Below are 23656 nucleotides of genomic sequence, written 5' to 3'. Positions count from 1 at the left end.
TTACTTGTCCTTTACAAGGTAAATTTGATATTCAAGTGAATATCGCCCTGGTCCCTTGGTGAGGGACAGGAGCGATCTTTGAATTCTAGCTCAAATTTGTCATCTTTTAACCTTAACTCTTTGTTCATCACCATTCAAATGACATTTCGGATCTTGTGTAACCTTGCTTTGACGTGGTCTTTGGAAGAAAATGATTGGTTTTATGAATATCGCCCTGGTCCTTGACTAAAGGACAGGAGCGAACTTGCCTCTATGGTGCAAATCCTTCATCATATTGATATCAAATTGTCTTCAAGGCGTAAAATGATGTCCTTTATTCCTTCTTGAACGTATGAAATGGGAGTGACATTCAACATTTGAGCACATTTGACTATTTCGCTCTGGTCCCTTAGTGAGGGACAGGAGCGAACTTTCACTTGTAGGCTTGTTCGTGCTTTGCCAACCTTCAAACTTGTTTTCAACGGACTCATTATGCTCCCCTCCATTCATCTTCGACATGAAACTCACTTTAACTTCGTGGGAAATTTGCATAAGGAAGAAATCGCTCTGGTCCCTTGGAGAGGGACAGGAGCGAACTTGGGCGTTTCTATCACTTTTGCGGTCTTTGACACTTTACTTTCTCCTCAAGGCGTTCCAAACATCATTGCTCCCTTGTACCTTGGTCTGGATTCATCAAAAATCGGAAGGGAAGGCAAAATAACTAAGATTTCGCCCTGGTCCTTGACTGAAGGACAGGAGCGAACTTGCATTTGTAGGCTCAATCATTCTTTGCCAATACTTAAAACTATCTTCAACGGATCTGCCATGCTCCCCTTCGTTCACCTTTGACATGAAACTCACTTCATCTTGGCGAGAAACTTGTCTAAGGAAGAAATCGCTCTGGTCCCTTGGAGAGGGATGGGAGCTATCACTAAAATTCGCCCTGGTCCTTGGCAGAGGGACAGGAGCGATTTTGCTTCTAGGGCCAATTTTCCTCATTATGGTACTTTCAAGTTATATTCAACTGATAAGATGTACTTCCTTTGTTCTTCTCAAATTGCGAAATCATTCAAATCTTTCAAGGACAAGGCAATTTTGGATTTCAAGCTCCGGTCCTTCAGTGAGGGACAGGAGCGATTTTTGTCCCTGGCACATTTCCTTGTTTGCAAATTTCTTCAAATTATATTCAATGGACAGAACATGCCCTCCTTTATATCTTCCAATCCAAAAATCGTCTTGATCCTGCAAGGACAGTTGAATTTTGAGAAACAAGCTCCGGTCCTTCAGTGAGGGACAGGAGCGATTTTTGTCCTTGAGGGCAAAAGTTCAACTTTTCATTGCAAACGGCTAAATCCTGGCGCTCTATCATGTTGATTTCACCTTCCATTGCATCCTTGACATTTCAATTTGATCAAAATGAGGTCAAAATGGTCTAAGTGAGTCATTTCGCCCTGGTCCCTGACTGAGGGACAGGAGCGATTTGGCCTTAAACTTCAAAAATTTGCCATTTTCGAATCTCAAAATCCTCAAAGCTTTCCATTTACGTTCGACCGCATCTCCTGGCGACCCTTACTTCAAAATTGCATCTTACGAGAGGAAGCTCAACAATCTTCAAAATAGGCTGGACTCTGGCTTAAAATCATCGAAACGGAAACCCAAAGGCTTAACCCTGGTCCAGACGACTGACTCACCTACTCAAAACCCTAAAAGCAGAGAGAGAAACAGGCAAAACCGAGCAAAAAGAGGGGGTCCCCATTTTAATGGGGCGATGTGTGAAATGGTCATAACACTACCCTAGTTAGAAAGAATTCTTGTTGGAAACATACCATCCTTAGGATAAAAAAAAGGTGAAATAACATGTCTTCATTGCAAAACGAAATACAATGGGGGAGGCATTAATTGTTTGAAGTATCACTTTGCACACATAACATGCCATGATGCTAGACCATGCAAATTAGTACCCTTCATGTTGCATGTGAAGTCCAATGTCAACTAGAGGCTTTTGAAGAGAAAAAAGAATTAAAAAGGAAGCAAAGGGAAGAAATGGCAGACATTGGTGAAGAGGGTTCTTCAATTCCTCCATTTCTTGGATCTATGAGTAGTGGTAGTGGTAGTGCGAGTGTGAGCATTGGACTGAAATTATAAAGAATGGAAATTTGAATAATCTTGCTATATACTATGAGAATGTTGATGACAAGGAGCAGAGGGAAATTGAAGAAGCAGTTGTTCAGTACATGAATAACTTCACTAGAGCTATGATTGAACTATCATTTGAGATTCCTAAAGAGATATGATATTTTGGATATCTGGAGAAATGCTGCTTGCAGGAAAGATGAAGAAATGCAAGAGTATGTTAGTAAACACTTGTTCAGTCATATCAAGGGATGAAGTTGAAAGATTATTGAAGTTGGCAAAAGAAAAATTCAGAAGCAAGAGGAGAATCAACATGATTATGCTTGGTAAAATTGATGAAGTTGCAAAAGAGACAGAGCAAACAATAAAAGACTTTCTGTTAGAGATGAGATATGAGGTGAATCAGGCAGAGGTTGCCACCCACCCGGTAGAGCACATTCCTGAAAATACTTCCATTCTAGAAGTAACTGCAGAAGTCTCTGGTTGTCTGAAGGATCAACCATTTGTTGATTCGGTTGAGCAAGATGTTGCACAAGATGCACCTATTGAGAATCTAGCTGCAGATATCTCCGGTGAAGCTACTTAGGACCCTCCCGAGATAGAAGTAATTGCAGAGATGATAGTTGAGGAGATAGCAAAAGGTGAAAAGTGTGTGTGTGCAGAGGTTGAAGAGGAAAAGGGTGATGAGCCAACAGAGAAACCTCCGGTAACCATGATTGCGGCCAATATCATTGACAAAGGTAAGGAGATTGACGTAGAGGATGATTTTTCTCATGGTCGGATGGATTTGAGCACCTTATCCCCTCTTCAAGATTTGAAACTTGCCACTCAAGCTCAGATCAAGGCAAGTGAAGACTTGTTGAAATCTCAGTCTAAAGATAAAGAGGTCATTTCTCTTGCAATTGAGGTTTTGGAAAAGCTTTTGCCTAGTTTCAGTCAAGATTTCGGTGCCTCTCCCTTCGGAAAGCTTAAGAACATGTTAAGTGCTGTTAACACTCATTTTGTATCATTAGAGAAGGTTGCAGATGAATCTGTACAGAAAAGATTTAATGAGATGAGATTGCAGAATAAGTTGAAAGAAGTTGAGAGAGACAGAGCGAGCCTAAAGTTTGCTATGAAGAGTGTAGAGGAAGCATTGAATGAAGGCGGTAAAATTTTCAAATCATGTCTATTTTTGCCTAAATTTACTGTAGACATTGATCGGCAAATAAGAGATCTTGAGGGTAAGTTAGCTGGTATCGGTCATTCTTTTCCACCCCAATCAGTTCTTCCGAGTTCCCTTGAAGCACAAATTTTGGATTATACCGATAAAATAAAGAGTTTGAATAAAGACAAGGAGAAAATTTTGAGTAGAGTGGGAGAACTGAGAAGTCTCATAACTCCCCGGATGGACACCTTACTTGGAGCACAACAGGATGCAATCAATGCCTTAGGTAAACCGGTGCCATCTGATCTTCAGAGTCTTGAGATTCATGCATTCATGTACAACGCCCTAATAAATGTTTTGGAGTGTTTCTTGAGAGGATGGAACCAATATTTGGAATCATTGAAGGCGACCTACTCAGACATCTTTAAGTTCATGTAATCAATTGCATTCACTCATTCTTTTGTACATAAGTTTTGGTGGATTCCCACCCTTTGCCATTGATGTCAAAGAGGGAGAGAGAGAGCAGTGAAAAATAGAGAAAGTCGTGTAGATTGATGCACATCTTTAGGGGGAGTTAGCCAGTTAGTTAGTGTACAAATTTTCAGATCGTCGGACTGCTTGCAGTGATTGGAGCACTTATCATTTTCCACCAGTGTTGCCATCAATGCCAAAGGGGGAGATTGTTTGCATTTGATGATCTAGTGTTGCTCTGGTGAAGATTGGTGTTTCCTGATACTTATAGATTCTTAGGAGTTGTTGTTGATGGCAACTCAGCCTACTAATCTGATCCAGTATGGAGTTTTGGCTAACCGGATGTCTTGGATAAAGTATTTCTGGATAAAGACTGTTGATGCAGTTAAGTATACAGTTTTGCGATTACTCTCATTTCCAGTGAAGCAAGTTTTGGTTTCGGTGATCAGTGATTAGTTGGTTGGGTATATGAAGCAGATTATCATGACAATCCACCCTTCGGTGTTAATTCCTATGCTTGATTGTAGGTCCGGTATCCGATAGAGCAACAAACAGAGTATTCATCATGTTTGGTGGTATAACGTGTGACCGGATTCTTAGAGTTGATTCTGGTGATTGGTGATGTGTTCAAGATGGTTGATGAGACCTAAAGGAAGTGTTTAATCATGTATTTTGGGTTCGGAATATGGTTCGGTTAAAGATCTAATCCGGCTCGCAGCTACACATTTCATTTTTGATATTTGGTGAAGCCGACTTGTGGAAGATCATTTTGTTGGTGTGGATATATAAGATTGACTTGGTTAGTATCTTTGTGTGTGGTAATGGTGTATGTAATGGTTTTAGGAGCGATTGAGTGCAGTTTCATGTGCGCTTCCTTATTATTGATGATCCGGTGAGCAGTTGCAGAGAAGAACAGAGCAGATCATTACATCAGTCACAACGGATCACTTTGTGCCTGACTGGAACTGATTTGTGGCATAGTTAGATGCTATTTTCCAGTTCATCACTCAGTGTAATCCTTTTGTAATTACCTGTAAGGTAGTGAGCCTTCCTTCAGGGTTGTAGCCCTGTTTTTGTAATTGAGCACTGAGCTCTAGGCAGTGTGCCTGAATGCAAGTGAATTCCCCTTTTGTAATATTGTTTTGCTATTGGCCATAGTGGAATAATATTGTGGGTTCAAATCCCACCGTGGTTTTTCCCTATTGGGTTTCCTCGTAAAAAATATTGGTGTTATGGTTATGTGCTTGATTGCTTTGTGTTTCTGCATTTCAGTTTCTTATGTGTGCATCTGGTTGATTAAGAATTAGATTAATAAATTTATGAATATCGGAACACTGATTCACCCCCCCTCTCAGTGTTCATTAATTCCAACAGAATCAATATGGTTGAATGTTCAATATTCATGGGATGTTGTATAATGTTTCCAATAGAGAGTAGTAGGAGCCTAAAAGACTTCAACTAGTGTTTGAAAACTCCCTCAAACAAGTGTAAATGACTAACAACAACAAACTATAGTTCGAAACCTTGAAAATCAACAATTGCAAGATGTGAGATGTGACCCCCAAATAGAATCACCTCTAATAGACAAAGGGGTTTTTGTCCTCAAATCCAAATCTAGAAACCAAGAGGGTTTGCATCTTTGTAATGTCCCCTTCCTAATTTGCCCTAGAATTGTAATTGCAACAAATCAGGGTTAGGGTTACATCTTACCAAGTAAAATATCTCTTTAAATAATGTGGTTTTGAATTAGAATTCTGCAATCATAACATAGACAACATATGCAAATATATATATGGGATTAGGTATACCACATCATATTCATAGATTACAATAACACTACACAAGAACATTAGGGTTTGGAGGAAGAGACATGATGGGTCCGCCCGAAGCCATTTCTACACCAAGCTCAAGAGTGGATGCCTACCACAACCCTCTTGCTTGGCAGCGATGTCTCATCCCCCTAAATATGCTTGCCATCTTGTGGAGTTGGGTGGGGGTCATAAGTGGGTTACTTGGCTCTCTACGTAAGTGCCCTCGGGTCCTAGGAGCCATTACGGTCAACTCTAGAATATGATACTTACTTAGCCTTGTATACCCCTTTTTCTTACACCCCAAGCCCTTCCTACAAGATAGATTTAGACAATCAGGCATATCTTATATTCTATCATATAATTATACACTTAAGTATTATCTATTATACATAAGCAATATTATATATATATATATATATATATATACCACTAGTAGTTGTGAGAGTATAGAGTGCTGAGAATGGCAGATCTGCAAATAATATCAAATTGCTATTTTAAGCCTGATTTGAAGATTAATTCCTTCGATGTATTTGCTATTGGATGACTAGAGGTTTAATCTGAAATTCCTTTATTTCCTTTATCATATTTTTTTTCTATTTGATTTACTAAATGTCTTCTTTGGTGTGATTCTGCTCCTCCCTTCATTCGATATCCTTTTATACTATCCTATTTTATTGAGGAGACACATCTCTTGGAAAAGAGACATCCATTTAAAGGGTCACACCTCCTCATTATTGTCTTGTCAGATCTGTACTTATTTAAATCAAATCTGCACTTATTAAAATCAGATCTGCACTTCTAATTCCTTTAAGTATTCCCCCCCTCAAATGAGGTTCTCTTTTCCCTTTTATATCTCATGTTTGAGGGAGTCACAACTTCTCATTTCATGTCTTTTGACCATTCATTAACTTAATTAAATTTTAATTATATTGAATTATATTCTTTTATATTTTTATTTTTTATTCTTTTGTATTTTAATTTTTTTATTAAATTCTATTTCAAAGGGAGAACATTACAGTTTGCTCCACCTAAGATTGCTTGTCCTCAAGCAATGATAATGGGGTGTTCAAAATGACTTCAAATATGAAATAGCTTTGGAAATACACATGGAATAAATATGCTGGAAACACATCAGGTATGAACCAAATATGGAGCTTACACATAAAAACACGACACATGCACATGGATATATGCAAACACGGAGCATACACGTGAATACATGTATTATTAGATTCCTTCTTATTGACTATAATGATTCATTGATTCATCTTTACCCTACAAGATGGCAGGATCATGCTCTAATACCATTTGTAATGTCTCCTTCCTAATTTGCCCTAGAATCGCAATCGCAACAAATTAGGGTTCAAGTTACATTTTACCAAGTAATATACACACACACACACACCACATCATATTCATAGATTATCAATAATACTACACAAGTACGCTAGGGTTTGGAGGAAGAGACATGATGGGTGCCATTCCTACACCAAGCCCAAGAGTGGATGTCTACCATGACCCTCTTGCTTGGCGTATTGTATTTGCTTTCCTCATTAATGTCTCATCCCCCTAAAGACACTTGCCATCTTGTGGAGTTGGGTGGCGATCGTAAATGGGTTACTTTGCTGTCTATGCAAGTGCCCTCTAGTCCTAGGAACCATTACAGTCAACACTAAAATGGCTTACTTAGCCTTGTATACCCCTTTTTCTTACACCCCAGGCCCTTCCTACAACATGGATTTCAGATTTTGTAACCCGAAGACACATCTCCACCCCCCTAAGACATGTCTCTGAGACTTTTTGCGCTTCCGGAGTCTTCATTTTTGTTTGGAGACTTCACTTCTAGTTCTCTTGCCATCTACCCGTCTCTCACCAAATTTCTAGCCATCTCCCACTCATCTCCTCTAACCAAAGGCACATGAAAAGGTCAAAAACAAAATGAAAATGCTGTTTACCATCATTTAGTAGCCATGGTGAATGAAATGGTTGAACCATATGGCCCTAATGAATTACTCCCTACTATGATAAGAGTAACTTGAGTTTGAGAGTGATGATTATCTAGAGAGCGTCATAGCTGAGGACCTTGATATGGATGATCAAAATGTTGAAGAGTAGATGATAGATTTCTGATTTTTGTTTTTTTTTGTGTATCAACATGAAACTATCAATATTTTTGAATTTCAATATGTAATGATAATCTAATATGAAATATGTAGTGTGAGTTTTGAACTTTTTGACACAATGACATTTGACATTTTGATTTGTGTACTTAAATTTTAAAGTTAATGTTAAATATTACCACTACTCTTTTTTTAAAGTTCTATGCCATGATATTTTTTGGAAATTATTAAATTATATTAAAAAAAATGGCTTCTCCAAGTACCCCCATCTCTTATTTTTGAAAACTAGCCGTACTGGTACTGGTAACAGTCTCTTGAGTCTCCAAGTACCCCCTTCTCTTGGTGACCTTGATTTTAGATAGTCATGCATATCTTATATTCTATCATATAATTTTTACACTTAAGCATTATCTATTAGGCATAAGAAACATGTGTATATATATATATATATATATATATATATATATATATATACCACTAATGGTTGTAGAGTATAAAGTGCTGAGAAGGGCAGATTTGAAAATAATATCAAACTATTTTTTATTAGATAAGTAGGGATTATGGACCCTGAACCCTTGTACAAAGACGAAGCATATGCTCTGCAGAACTTTCTTTAAAAAGTAGGTTTTGAGGGGACCAGAAACCCCAAACAACAGGTAATGAAAGAACCCGAAAACACCAAAAAGCCAAACAACAGTAGCCAGCAATAAGGATCTGGCTGATACAACCACAAGGTCTAAGACTTTAAGCAAAATACCTCAAAAGAGACCAAGATAATGGGTTTTGCCAAGCTCCCATAACCCATGACAAACAAGAAAAGCAACAAGAGGACTCTCCACTTTCCTTCGACTAAGAAGTACAAACCCACTAGTAATCCTAGTCTCCTTTAAGAGAACAACGGGAACAAAATTTATGGCATTGTTATGAAAAGGGGCAATAGTAGCCTCCTTTCCATGAATCAAAGAATTTGACAAGCAACCCTAAAATTGAAAACAACAAAGAACGTTTCTCAAATGAGGACCACCTCTATAGGTTCTTGTTGTGTGTTGCACACGCTCCCTGTCGCCGATAGGGTCCCCCTTCCTGTTTTTGAGCCTTTCGTTCTCGCCTTGTTGAGTTTCGCGCAAAGTGTCTCGCGTCCTTTTGAGCGAGTCCGCAACTGGTCTGTAAAGTGATGATGTCAAAGAAAAGAGTCGATGAATCCATCAAGCTAGTCTAGCCCTCGGGCACGAATGCCAAGAGTTTGTTCGAAATTTTGAAAATCGCCTTTTATAGGCGTAAGGTGATAAAAATTGGCGAAGCCCGCCAAGCAAGAGCAGTGCATCTAAAGGTCGCACGAGGACCCAAAGTCATCATTTTTTGCACAAGAGCTACGAGGTAGATTGCATAAGGTTTGTCTTCGCGATGTTTGTGATGATTTTCGCCTGCTGGTGAAGGAGGGAATTTCCTGGCCAAAATGCCGAGGTTGCGAAGCTTGCCCAAATGCCTTAGAATTCCGAAGCCTCCAAAATCCAAAATTTGTAGAATCTGGCGAAATTGGTCTAAAGTCCGAAATTTTGTTTAAGTTCCCAAAATTGCCTTATGGGCTGAATTTCGGCCCTAGAGGCCAAAATGTTAAAGCTTCACAAGGTTGAAAGATTTCTAAAATCACCCAGGGGGCCGAATTTCGGACCCTGGGGCGAAATTTCAAAATTCAAAGTTTCCCAAATGGTCCGAAAATGCTTTTTAATTTTGTAGAAGACCCTTAATGGTCCGAATTTCGCCTAAAACCTCAATTTCGGACCCTAGGGCTAAATTTGAAAATGTGAAATGTTGCAAAAAGCCCCTTACGGTCCGAATTTCACTTAAGTCCCCAATTTCGGACCCTGGAGCCGAAATTCAAAGTTTTTTTTTAAATTTGCAAAAAGGTGGTTTGGGTCCGAAAATGCCTCCAGTTCGCTAAAAACGCTTAAAACCCCGAAATTTGCAAAATATGTTGAAAGGTCCGAAGTTTTTTTAAGTTCGCGAAATATGTTAAATGGCCTGAAATTCACTTAAGTCCCCCCAATTTCGGACCCTAGAGCCGAAATTCGAAAATATTATAAAGTTGCAAAAACATCTAAAAACTCCGAAATTTGCGAAAAAGGGCAAGAGGTCCGAAATTTACCTTGAGTTTGCAAAATCATAGAAAAGGTCCGAAGTTTTTTTTGAAAGGCGTTAAGCTCCGAAAATCTTCAAAATCACAAAACGCCTTGAAGCTCTGAAATTTGAGAATATGAAAGTTTGCGAAAATGGGCCTAGGGTCCGAAGTTTTTAAAAGTTGCGAAACATGTTAAATAGTCCAAAATTCTTTCAACTCGCCAAAAGCCTGAAACCGCAAAATCCCAAAAGCAATGAATTCTCCGAAGTTTGCATAACTTGTAAAAGGCGTCTAGGTCCGAAACTCCGAAGTTCTTGTAAAATCTCTGAAATTGCATAGGCGTTAAAATTAGTGAATACTTCCGAAAATCGCAAAGAAGCGTTAAAAATCGCAGAATTCCAAGGGGAGTAAATGGTCTGAAGTTATTTAAAAATCACAAAAAGAGGCGTCTATATGGTCCGAAGTCCGCCCTTAGGGTTAGAAAACGCAGTTTAAAGTTTGTAGAACTTCTCAATGCTTCGAAATTCGCCACAAGGCCAAAACCGCAAGCTGAGGGAAGAACACGAAGAAGCAATACAAGGAATTCGAATTTCAAACCCCTCCATTCCTCCGAAGATAAAACGCCATTCAAATTTGTAAAACCCCCTCCATGCTGCCGCATTTCATGTAAAGAAAGATCACGTCCGATTTTAGAAAGGGAAAGAGAGCCAATTTCGCATGATTTGCATTCAAGGTAAAATGCTGCAAACCATTAATCATTCAAGTTTAGATTACCAATCGCCCAAGGTAAAAGCGTTTAAAAATGATAAATTCCTTTCAAATAGCAACCATGAAAATTTGAATCAAGGAGATAACCGTTGGAATTCAAAACTTTGCAGAATTGTCCATTTGTCTTCACGCAGCAAGGTCGGGCAATTCCTCGCCATCCGTTTTCGTCAGGTAAGTGCACTTTGTCTCTCTTAATCATCTGAAATGCTTATTAATCAAATGGACGCCTATGCAAAACTGATTAGAATGCTTGAATTTTCGAAATCTGCATCTTTTTCACTTGAAAACGTTGTGCAAAGCAATCAAAACTAGAATTTGCTCCTAAGATTTAACCAGAAATTGCATTTTTCAAACTTAGAAATTTTTTTCAAGCTTTGTCCTTGTTGAGAATTAATCCAGAAAGTGTTAAGTATAAATTCGCGATCAAAATCTTCATGAATACTTTGGTTTAAAATCAATCAAGCTTTTAGCTAGAAATGTCGCTCCATGCCCAATCTCAATTTTGAATTAATCCTTGAATGCTGGAGTATTCTCTATCTAACCTGCCTTACTTCTTTGTGTATCGCCTCGTAATCCGCATCCGCTGTGCAGGATAAATGCCTAAATCGGCGGTAGAATCATCAAAGACGCCCGCTGCATCCGAGACATCACGAGCACCCAAATCAGATATCCCACGCAAAGTTGAAAGGATGAAATACCAGTATCAAAGAGGAGGATTGAGGGAGTTGAAAGTTCAGAGCGTCTGGGACAATATCGGTGGTACCGACCTAGGCCATATTGACATCCAGGATTTCAGGAATCAGGTCTTCTCACCTAACGCATATGGCAAGCCTAGACAGATGGTGGAAAGTGGCATCGCCCAAGCAGCGGGATTTCCTCCAGCAGTACAGAACTATGAGTTAGTGGTAGAGGCCGCCCGACACTATCAGCCAAATTCCAGATTGGTGCTCCTTGAGAACATGACCATTGCCAACTTCACTCCTGAGGCCATTGGCGACGCATTCGACATTCCCTTCCCAAACAATCCCACAGCCACAACCATAGATGAAGCACAAGGGGCATATGATATGAATTCGGCCCGATGCAAAGCACTGATCAACGAAGAGTGGTACAAGGAGAGAAGGCTTCCAAGCGCCAGAATTGTGAAAAAGACCCCAAGAAGTGATTTTCATAATGAACATGGGGATATGGTCACATTACTCAGCCGAGTTATGGGACCTCCTAAATCCAACTACTTTGAAGAGTGGATGTTCTATTTCACAGAGAAAGTCTTCGCTGGGAAGTCTAAGTTTGATTGGGCCCAGATCATAAGCGACAACATCCACACCCAGCTGATAGAGCTTGAAACAAAGAAATACTTCACTATGACCTCTTATTTGGTCTACATGTTTGCCAAGAACCAGCCGCTGCCAGGTTTGATAATGAAAGGTGAAATCGGGAATGGGCCTGGTCAGGTAAAGGTTTATGATTGTTACCTGCAGCTGCACTACCAAGATATTGCTCAGAGGGAAAAGAGCAGCCCAGCTTATGTAGTTGGCCAATATGAGCGCGTCAATGACGCCTTTACAATGTGCCTGGTCAGGCTAATGCAAGGACGATTACACATAAGGCTCTCAGAGCAAGCTACTATTCTAGTACAGAGGTATGGAGCCTGGTTCATTCAGTTCCCAAGGTTCTCCTATATCCGAATAGCAGGCTTTGATGGTGCCCCTCTCCGACTTCCACGGTACCCAACCGACAAAATAATTCTTATGGAGGTCGCAAGGCAGTCACGTCCGGCTGACATCTTACTCAGAGAAAGCAAGCAGGTTGGATTCGCGTTCCCCATGATCATAGGCAACCATGATGTCCACCTGAAGACCCCTACCCTAGTAGAGGAATCCCTCGCAGAGCTGGCCTCTTATGGTCTACAGGACCATTTTCTGAGAAAATATTTCGATCACGATAATCTGGCAAAGAGAGCCTATGGCAGGCGGTACAGAGCAAAGGAATCAGTTGAAGACTATTGGAAGAATTGCTCTGATGACTACGAGGTCCGGAGGCGGGAATATTCTAGACTGAGTGTCCAGCAAATGCGATTCTTTGAATACCGTCGGGTCCCAGATCAACTCACAGATTCAGGGAACTGCCTCCAGGTCCGAGAATTTGAGGCGGTAAGGCACCTTTTGCCAGGCGTTGATTGGTCCCAGGACCCAATCACTGATTTCGAGGCAGTCATGGCAGCCCCAACAAGGTACACAGATCAATGGTTACATCAGCAGATTGAGAGGCTAATTCACGAAGGAGTCCAATTCACCTACCACCTAATGGGTAGCCTTGATTCTCAGTCCTCCGAAGATGAGGGAACGTCTAGTGCACCTTGGGAAGAAATTGAGAAACCAGAGAAAAGAAAGAAGGCTAAGGCTTGCAGAGGGACTCGGACGTCCAAGAGAACAAGAAGGGAGAAGATTCCTATAAGGAATAAGGAGACCAGAGGTCACGTCATCATCAAAGGACCCCAGTTCGTCTGACAATGTAGTAGAATTGGATTATATACCTGCTCCGCCTTCCCAGAGTGACGTCGACACGTTTGAAGCTAATGATCGACATGCTAGAAGCTGAGCTAAGAGCCATTGAATCAACCGAACTGGGCAACCAAATAGAGGAAGGAGAGATTCCATCCATCTAGGGGGTCAAAGTGCATGAACCCACTCAACAGAGCCGCCACGAGTTGCTGCTCCACAATACAGCCAAAGATGACTCTACCGTCGAAGGAGAGAAAAGGATAGATGAGACTCATGAGCTTGAAAGGACTGAAGAACAACCATCACATGAAGATACTAGAGAGTTGTTCAGTGAAGTAGGAGAATATTCAGCTGGAAGCAAAGAACTTCGCACCTCTTCCACCCCTCCGGTAGCAGGGGTGGAAACCCTGATGAGAAAAACCACGACAATTTAATGCTTTTATATATTTCTTCTTTTACAATGTTTGTAGGCACCAATCCCTAACTTAATTTGTGAGCACCAACTCCCAATTCTGAATTTGTACGCACCAACCCACTGGAAGCACCAACTCCCACAACTAAACACCAACTCAGCAAGAGACACCAATCTCTTTTCTAGGAGGCACCAACTTCCAAATCAGAACTCGATTCCACCTTGACAATGCTGTTATCTCAATGGATGACGGACAACTGCAAACTCCTCCACAAATTATGTCTTCTTCAATGCATGACAAAAACTCTCTCTATGTCTTCATTTAAATTTCCTTCTCGTTCTCTTTTTTAATCTACCCAAACTCTTCTCAACCTTGTATAAAACTTTTAATAACACTGATTACAATAATCCTATAAGTCTGCTCATAACCATTGCAAATAATCTATTCATAAGCTTCTTATATTGACTGCAGTACCTTATGCATATCTGCGCATGTTCTTCTAACTGGATCTGCTGTAATTTTGATTCAGATCTGCATATTATATATTCTCCTTATGCCTTGATTTATTCCAGCATTACACACAACTCCCACTCGCCTTATAGTTTTTCATGCACCTTTCATCATTCATCACAAATGATATCTTATACTCAATCGAACAGCAGCAATCCTCTTGAATAAAATACATCTCTTCACTACAAATGCACCTCTCCATTATATCTTTACAAATTGCACCTCTTCATTTATTCTTAATCATACCATATTATTTTTTATGAACGAGATAATTTATTAATAGTATTTATTTTGGATCAAACCTCCTCAAAACCTTAATTCAGATCACACCCTTTGCATTTTGTTTATAATTAATATAAACACTTTCTTTGTTTTGACAAGTCACTGAATTAAAACATATCGCAATTCTTTTGAGAGCTTTCATATCAAAATGTGGGTTTACACAAGATCACACCCTTTCATATTTAATTGCACCTCCTTGGAATCAAACAAAATAATTCTGAACAAGTCGGATTAGATTGCATACTAATTATGTATTTGTTGAAGCAGAGCACTGTGTTATCTTTTAAGTCACTGTGCATTATGTATGACCAATCTCTGTTCTATACTTTGTTTCTCATAATACATAGCCGGCATACATATTGCTTCATCTAAGACATCAATGATAGATTTCTTAATGTTAATCGTTGCCTTCTTCATTCAAACTGATTTTATTTTATGTTGAATCGCTGACTTGTATACTTTGTCTAACTAATTGTTGTCTCCCATATTTTAATGGCTTCAATTTCTCTTTGTTGATCTCCAAATTTTGCTTGGCCAAGTCAAACTCCTACACTGCTATGACACAAGAAATGCCACGCTTCCTCCTTAGACACCAGCCACGGTATTTCTAGGAAACTCCACACAATGCTCCTCATGCTGTTGTAAACTGATATTTAACGTGGTGACATTTATTACGTACCAAATGATGTTGATAGACAACGTGCCTCAGAATTAGCCCAATAGCTATTCTTTGTATCTCATAATGCATGACTGGCATACATATCGCTGCCTTCATGGATCAATTTTAACTGGGATGTCTAATAAACTCTTTTCATAAGGATTGCTGTTGTCTGCATAATATGTGTACATTCTCTTTCTGCAAACTTTTTGGTATCCTCAAATTATGATGGTGGTTGTCCATTAATATATGAAGCTAATTATTCAGTAAGGAATTGAGCACTTTTACTGTATTCTTATTATCATAATCTGAATAGTCGCTGCTTATGCAAATCATTAAGCATCTCTTTTGTAAATCGCTGCATTGTCTTCTCTACTACTACGATCGCTAGCATTGAAGTCGGCACATGACATGCCCATGTATCTGTCTTTGTGCTATTGTAACCTTTATTGAAAGACATTGTTGGAGCAACGTAGGAAAGAGTTCCACACATTGTCTTCTATAATAAATTTCTCTTCATTCGCTGCTTCCTTTAGAATTATACAAATCGCATGTAACACAATGTGATTCTTGTATTCCACACAGACTTTCAGATTCTTCTATTGTTGATGCTTCAAAGTTGTTTACATAGTGATCCATGTCAGCCATTCAATCAACCATTGTAATCTGACTGCTGTCTTCAACATGAAATAAGAGCAATCGATGTGTAACATACTTGCTGTGAGTGCTTGTTTAGTAATGGCCCCTGCTATCTTTCAAACATAGTCGACAATATTAGTCAATGTTCTTTTATGTCTTTTCCACTTATATTAAACAAGGTAATCATTGCTGTTTACTTTTAGTGTCTTGTATGCATCTTAGGTTAATGTGAAGTCTTTGTCTTGAAGTTTTTGTCTTTCTTTATGAACTTGTCTAGTCACCATTCTTTAATAAATTTGCTGCCTTATAATGTATGCCATAGTCATAGCTTGTTTTCTCACCTTTGACATTGATGATAGTCTTGTATATAACATTGTCTTCTTACCTTTCAATAGCAGAACTTCACTCCTTTGACATCAATGGCAATAATTCCAACATATCCAATGTTTTACAAGGCAACGTTTAATTAAAAACAATGCAAAATGATCATTTACTGGGAAAGACTTGAAAACTCCTTGGAAAAAAGAATATTCTCTTTCACCCTATACTTAACATCTAGATTTAATCCAACTTGACATTTTGTCTATTGAAAGCCAGTTCCCCTTAAACTCTCATATGATTGCTCTCTAAGAGAAAACAACAACAACCTCAAGGTAGCCTTATTCTAGAAGAACAATGGGATCTTCCTTGGAGATGGATTAAACACTAGAGAAATCCAACAGGTTTGGGATAGGCTTAGGTCCAGAACTAAAGACCCCACCATTGCGTTCCGATAAGATCAAGGCTTGGACTTTGCTAAAATATACAACACCAATTATACACAAAAACAGCTTCTAATGGATAAAGAAGAGTTGAAAATTTGATTATTATTTGTACATGGAGAGTGATGCACATGTATTACCATATAATTAGAGTGAATTCGCCCCACTTTGTGCATTACAAATAATTTCCTAGCTTGAATATTATTCATGAAACTTTCTATGTTAGCAATGGTCCAGTCTTGAAGAATCATAAATCTGAAGTGATTAGAATATACATGGTTAGCAATTTAGTTGCTATTAGATCTAAGATTTGAATATGGTATGATTGTATTATAGTTTTTCTCAAACTAAACGAACATGAATTTTACGTAATTTGATTATGATTATTTTTAGTTTACAGATGCTACGGTACTTGGACTAGACAAAATACAATGGATTCATGAAATTACAAAATGAGGGTGCATCAATATGATTCAATCAAAATATTGATTTATTTATGTTTAAAATGTTATTGTTGAAATATTGCCATTGTAAGAACAGCATTTCCAAAAATAAAATCTAACCAACTTTTGACTGCAGGATCAACAATACTCTATGAAGCCAACAGAAGTAGTTGCTTGTATGTTTGAAGTAATTATAAATAAGGCTAATACAAGTACATTCAACTGCACAGGTAATATTCATCAGAATATCGTTACTTCCTTGCTAAAGGTGTAATTTTCCTAGTTCTTCTTCATCTTCAATTACTGAATATGTAATCACAGTAAAAAAGTATATCTTGCAGCCATTCTAAAGAACTCTGGATTTGAGGAAGTTGACAGACAAGACACATGGTTCACAATAGATAATGTTGCTTACAATACTGGAAATCAGGTATATTTTCTTCTATAACGCATTTCTTTACCAGGTTTACAAATTCAATATGAAATTCTAAAAAGCAATTAGTTCAGTATTCAGAATTTGCATGTGGTGGAAAGTTCTTATAAGGCTTCAATAATGACATATCCCTTGCAGATAAATAATAAAGAATCAATTAGTGATTGCAAAGAATCTGTCGAACACTTTGTGCAAGCACACAATTGAACTATAACTAAATAGCATGTAGGAGTAACCAAATATGGATAACTTTGTACACATAAAATTTTGATAACCTTTATAAGGCTGATATTTTGAGGATGATAAACTATTTTTAGATATAATCTTGAATGTATGCTTGCTTTAAATTATATGACAATTTTATATGTTTTCTTGTGGATGAGAAATATCAAAATCAAACATTAGAATTATAACCATATCTCTTTGCCAAAAATAAATATTGTCAACTAGATGTAAGCATAATGCCGGTCAACCATAGCACCATCATGTATAGTGGGAAGCCCTTGCTTGATGATATTTATTCCCATCCATTTCCATTATGTTTGATATTGCTCGCACATTGATCCCAGATAAGAGGTTAATCTCACTTACTAATATGATCCCTTACCTTTGATCAAAGAGGATCTACCTATCATGTTTATGTACTTTAAAAATGGGACTTAGGTGTATCACACATTCTTTATATTTGTCCACTAGAGAGAGTGCATTCCAACTATCCATGTCGAATCAACCCACTCCAATTCATCCACTTGGAAAATAACACATGGGATTTGAATAATATGGTTTCTTCTCAATTGGCTCGAAGCTTGGTTTCAATCTAATTTATATCTTCCCAAGAGAAGTGTGTTGTCCTACCATATCCTAATAACTTCTAGGAAACAAATCTTTGTATTTGCACAATAGATCAGCTACGTGCACCACTTGCTTCTCTCCCTAGTAATCCCCTATAATAGCCATATATGGTTCCCTCTCGAAAGCAATATTGACTTGTAACTTATTTTAATTTAGTGTAGTGAGTTTTTGTCTTTAGAGTTGGCAATAGGAAATTCTCCTTCACAATTCTCTACCTCTAGGTTGTATAGTAAATTTCATATATCATCAAGTTTTTTTATATGGTCTTCTTACTTTTTGTTTGTCTTTGGCATGCCCGATGTTCATGTATCCTTCCATCCATTTATCAATGCATAGATCCTCTTTGCTAAACATTATGTTCATTGCCATTACCATTACCATTCTAAATGTTTTAACAAAATTGGATGGAGCAGGCATAGACCATGCAACTATAGGAGAGGAAGTAGACGGGTGAGAAAATTCTATTAGTGGCTAGATATATTTCTCCTTTGTGGGTGATGGGGAAGAGGAGGAAGCAAAAGAAGACGATGATGATGGAAACATTTTTCTTTTGTGGGAAAAGGCGACTATTCCTTTGCAAAGGACAGCTAGGGTTTCGTCCCTAGTGGTGATTGGTGTTGGCAATAGAGAGGTTGCCAACCCTACTAGTTTTTATGGAGATATTTGGGTATAGGATTGGGTGGTGGATGACGAATATTCCTCTAGTCAATAGCAGGTAATGCAAAGGAAGGTAATTTTGTTGGTGCTTTGATGAAGAGGATGGCGACTTTGATCCTATGAATGATTGGATTGAAGAGGAGGACGAGCTATTGATGGACATCTTGTGGGAGGTTTGTTTGAAGGATCAAGGGTTAGAGTTTGCAAGGTTGGCAATTACGGCTATTTTTTAGGGTGATCTTGGTTTGGGCTTGATAAAAAGATTTCTTCTCCCCAAAAGATTGATAAACACCAAATGGAACTTGTTGCTTTTATTCAAGAAGTTTCAGAGGTTAAAGTTCAATATAAGGTAGTTCTTGAAGGTTGTGGGGTGGTGGCGGCATCCCCTCCTGTTGTTCTTGTCCCTTCCCTCAGGGTTTCAGAGGAACTCAGTGAGATGGAGCTTGTGGCTATTATTTCTTCATTGGACTTTGTTGGGATGGTTGAGAGTATTGTTTATTCTCCTCTAGTCAGTGTCCTTGCTTTGCCCCCTAGGGTTTTCGTGGATTAGGCTGGGAGTTCTAGTAATAGTGGGTTTGCTAAGGTTATGGAGGGTGGGTAGGTCCATATTGATATTCTTGATTCTCTTCTTTTTGAGTTGTTGTCTTGGCTTAAGAGCTCGTTTGGCAGATTTTTTGACGATCATCCCGGTTTTGATACTATTAGAAGATGGGTTCTTTCATTTTGGAAACTTAGAGGCAGATTGAAGTAACTGCTACATTGAATGGTTTTTTCCTTTTTCCTTTTTCTTGTCTGGAGGATTGTTGTAGGATCCTTCTAGATGGCCTTTGGTTTCTTGGCATGAATGACCTTTGTCTTCAAAATCGGTCTCTTAGTTTCAACCTAATGATAGATATATTCAAGTTTCCTATTTGGGTTCTGTTGATGTGTCTTTTGTACACGACCAAACACAGAATAAAATACCTAAAGGTACCTTATCCTCTCTTGAATAAAGCTTCTCCGAATGCTGAAGATCTCGCAGAAGGATCAATCGAAGTAGCTCCAAGGTTCTTATTGTAGGTTCTCTACGCGTGGATAGGCTCTTGCAGTATGATGTGATTTTGCTAGAATCACAAGGGGACTTACATTCGATGACCTGAGCGTTTGATTTGCTTTGGATATCATTGGAACGTGGGTCTTTATTGATCCTTGATTTTAAAAAAGGGAAAAGGATAAGGTTTGGAGAAGGATCTAATTCTAACACTAAGAATGTAGGAGCAATGGATGACCTTTGATGAAACTTTAACTAAGTCTTGCTTTGACATGCTAGGATCAGCTCCACAAGGTTAGTGCGATCTTCTAAGGAAAGCGTTATGATATTCAGATCACCGCTACAAGCATGGACACCGTCAGGTTGATGCATATCAATGAAGAAGCGATAATTGAAGTTAAGCTTAAGCTGAATGATTCCAGTTGACTACGCAAGGCAAGTTTGCAATCAACAAACCGCTAGTAGTATGGATATACAAATTTCACCATTGATCATACAAATTTCTTCCATTCATCTAATAACATGAAATTAAATTTGAGAAGTATAGAGACCATGTAAATTGTAGAATCGACACATAGAATTCACCATTCCTTCAATGAAGTTTACATGTCTTTTGCAACAATGTCTTGGCAACAATCTTTGCCTTCTCTTTCAACTCTACCCTAAAATGCTATCTCTATCTCTTTTTGCTAATTCCTAACTATTAACTAATCTCTGACTATTAACTACTAACCCTTACAAATGAGGAGCCAGGGCTTTATATAGAGAACCCTTTACAAACAGATGGCTCTGATTGACTTAGAATCGATGGCTAGGATTACAAGATAGAAACCCTAATTAGGGTTTTCTATAACAAACTTCCTTAGCCAATGAGAAAATTACATTCCAGGAGTGAGGACCAATAGGAGGCAGGGGTAGGTACACCGAAGTTTGTGTCGTCCTCGATGAGTCAGGCACATTGAATCTGGACATGCTGAGGTGGACCAATCTTACTGGAGGAGCAATGACTAGGTTGCCACCTTGTCTGACGTCTATGTTTGGGTTAATCTCTTTTTTGTCTTTTAACGCGATGAATGATGTACCTCCTTGACTCCCATATGCTTGATGAGGCTTTCTTATTGTCAAGTCTTCCTTCTCTGGTAGCATACCTTGCCTTGAAGTGCTAGCAACAATCTTGTCATCTTGCGGTTTCTTCATGTGGTAGAGTGAGGTCTTGAGGCTAACTTGCAACACTTGAGTTCTTCCAATTCTCTAGAAGCACCTTGAGTCCTCCTCCATGCCCTCGGAATGTCCTTGATGATGATGGACTGGAATAGGTCGTCCTTGTCTTGATCTTCTTCCATCTGCAAAACAAACCAAAAGGTGACTAAGGACACATAATAAACTCATTCCAACATAGCATTTCCTACCTTAAGTCATCAACAAGAAGGCATTAGAGTGAAATTCATTCAAGATCCTCTCCAGGGACAGGCCCTATAATAATTTCGCTATGGACCCTTTGGAAGGTTCAGGAGCGAACTTTGCAATTTAGCTCAAATTTCATCATTTCTTTGCCTTGAACTTCTCTTGACCTTTGAATTACTTTCTCCTGAAGATATCATTGATTTGACCACAAAAAAAGACCAAAAAGAGGATTTCGCTTTGGACCTTGGCCATGGACAGGACCTATTTAGAATTTTGCTTTGGACCCTTTGGAAGGGTCAGGAGCGAAATTTGCATTTTAGGACAAATTCTATCATGTCTCTACTCCAAAATGCCTTCCGAGGCAAGAATATGCTATCCTTCTCTTCACCAAAGCCTAGGAATCCACAACTTGACCTTCATCATGAGCAAATTAGGTGAAATTGAGAATTTCGCTCTGGACCCTTTGGAAGGGTCAGGAGCCAAATTCTTGACTTGCTTGTTTTCCTTCACCAAGGTCTATCCGTTTCACTCTCTATACTTGGACTCTCATCTTTGGATCCTTCTCCATGTATGCAACACTTGTTTGACCCTCAAAACGGCTTGATAGGATAAATTCGCTCAAAACCATGGCCAGAGACAAGACCTATTTAGGATTTCGCTCTGGACCCTTTGGAAGGGTCAGGAGCGAAATCCTTGTCCTAGCTCAAAATATTGATCTTTGTTGGCCAAAATCCATTCAAGGGCAATCCTAGGGGCATCTCCCAACCTATCTCATCTTGATCAAGACTTGTTTCGACAGAAATTTTGGAAGATAGAATAGGTTTTAGGATTTTTGCTCTGGACCCTTTGGAAGGGTCAGGAGCGAAATCCTTGTTCTTGAGCTCATTCCTTCATTCTTCCACTTCAATTCACCTCAAAGGTCAAGGAAACGTTACTCCATTCCTCTCTAGGCCATAAAAACCAAAAGTTTGACTTGCTTTGAAGGGGAAATAGGTGATCTTAGGAAATTTGCTCTGGACCCTTTGGAAGGGTTAGGAGTGAAATCCTAGTTTTTGCTCAATTCCTTCACATTTGTTGATTACTAGCAACTCAAAGTCGTGCCCAAGGACATCTCCAATCCTAGTTCACCCTAACCCACACTTGTCTTGGCATAAATTTGAGAGAAAAGAGAGGTTTTGGGGAATTTCGCTCTGGACCCTTTGGAAGGGTCAAGAGCAAAATTCACACTCTAGGCTTGATATTTCATCTTTTCAACTCCAATCTTCTTTGTAAGGAAAAAATACATCATTCTACGCCCAAGGAACAAGGTTGGTAGCCTAAGCAACGAAGCAAATGAGGTTAATGAAGAGTTGCGCTCTGGACCCTTTGGAAGGGTTAGGAGCAAAATTCATCCCCTAGGCAAAATCTTCATCTTTCAATGCTTTCAATCACTTCCCAAGGCAAGAACATATCAATCCACCTTCCAACATGCCTTTGAAACTAAGAACTTGGCCAAAACAAGGAAGAAAATGAGGTCTATGGGGATTTTCGCTTTGGACCCTTTGGAAGGGTCAGGAGTGAAATCCTCATTCTTGGTTGATTTCCACTTCATTCATCTAATTCTCCCTCAAACTTGATCAATTTCAAGCTCCTTTCACCCCAACCAAAGCAATCCACCATCAAACTAGCTCAAGACAAGGTCAACCTAGGGCTTAAGGCAAAAAAGAAGGTCAAATTGAGGATTTCGCTTTGGACCCTTTGGAAGGGTCAGGAGCAAAATTCTCCTTCCAGGTTGATTTCCATCATTTCATCGCCTCAAACCTCCTCTCCAAGGCAAATATGGATACAAGTCTTCCAAACCATGCCTAAGAAGTTCCAAACTTGGTCAAGTTAAAGAGCAAAATAGAGGAAATATGAATTTCACTCTGGACCCTTTGGAAGGGTCAGGAGCGAAATTTTCCTTCTAGGCTCATTTTCACTTTTTTCCTCCCTTCTTTGGCTAGGATATAACTCATTAGGCTTCTCCTGATCATCCTCTAGTCCAAGTTAGCATTCACTTCAAGGTTTTGTGAAGAAAAAAGGGTCTTGTATGAATTTCGCTTTGGACCCTTTGGAAGGGTCAGGAGCGAAATTCCTCCTTATGCTCAAATCCGGACTTCATTTTCATATTTCTTCACTCCAAATAAGTGTTTTGCCCTCAATAATGCCTAGGAATGAGTTAGTTCAAAGTTTGGACCAAAGTAGAATGTCCTATAGAGGAATTCGCTCTGGACCCTTTGGAAGGGTCAGGAGCGAAATTTGACATTTCAGACTCTCCGTCAGGATTCATATATGGAATATAACATTTAAGTATAAGACTTATACTTTAAGTTATATTCCATATATACTGTCAGGATGTTTGAGAGTGGTTTCGGACCTCTAGGAGTTATAATGCCAAATCTAGTTTTTGGAGGATTCTTCAATTTTCCAGACTTAGTCAAATTTCAGGATCAGGATGACACTCCAGACAGCCAAATTTTAGGACATTTGAAGATCAGGATGAC

At 39.0% G+C, this 23656-nt stretch overlaps 1 protein-coding gene across 6 annotated transcripts in view; it reads left to right on the top strand.

The window, feature by feature from the left end:
* Window positions 1-23656, top strand: part of LOC131065140 (protein HAPLESS 2) — a 296194-nt gene that overhangs the window by 235622 nt on the left and 36916 nt on the right. For all 6 annotated transcript variants that reach the window (XR_009111380.2, XR_009111379.2, XM_057999571.2 and 3 more), the window contains 2 exons: window positions 16895-16988; window positions 17100-17188. Coding sequence is in view for 4 of the 6 variants with exons in the window: in XM_057999571.2 (XP_057855554.2) it covers window positions 16895-16988; window positions 17100-17188 (183 nt within the window). In the remaining 2 variants the exon portion in view is untranslated. The remainder of the gene's footprint in view (window positions 1-16894; window positions 16989-17099; window positions 17189-23656) is intronic.

Source organism: Cryptomeria japonica, chromosome 5 (genome assembly GCF_030272615.1).
Source record: "Cryptomeria japonica chromosome 5, Sugi_1.0, whole genome shotgun sequence".
Classification (NCBI taxonomy): domain Eukaryota; kingdom Viridiplantae; phylum Streptophyta; class Pinopsida; order Cupressales; family Cupressaceae; genus Cryptomeria; species Cryptomeria japonica.
Note: the sequence above shows the minus strand (reverse complement) of the source record. Positions and strands in the feature narration are given on the sequence as shown.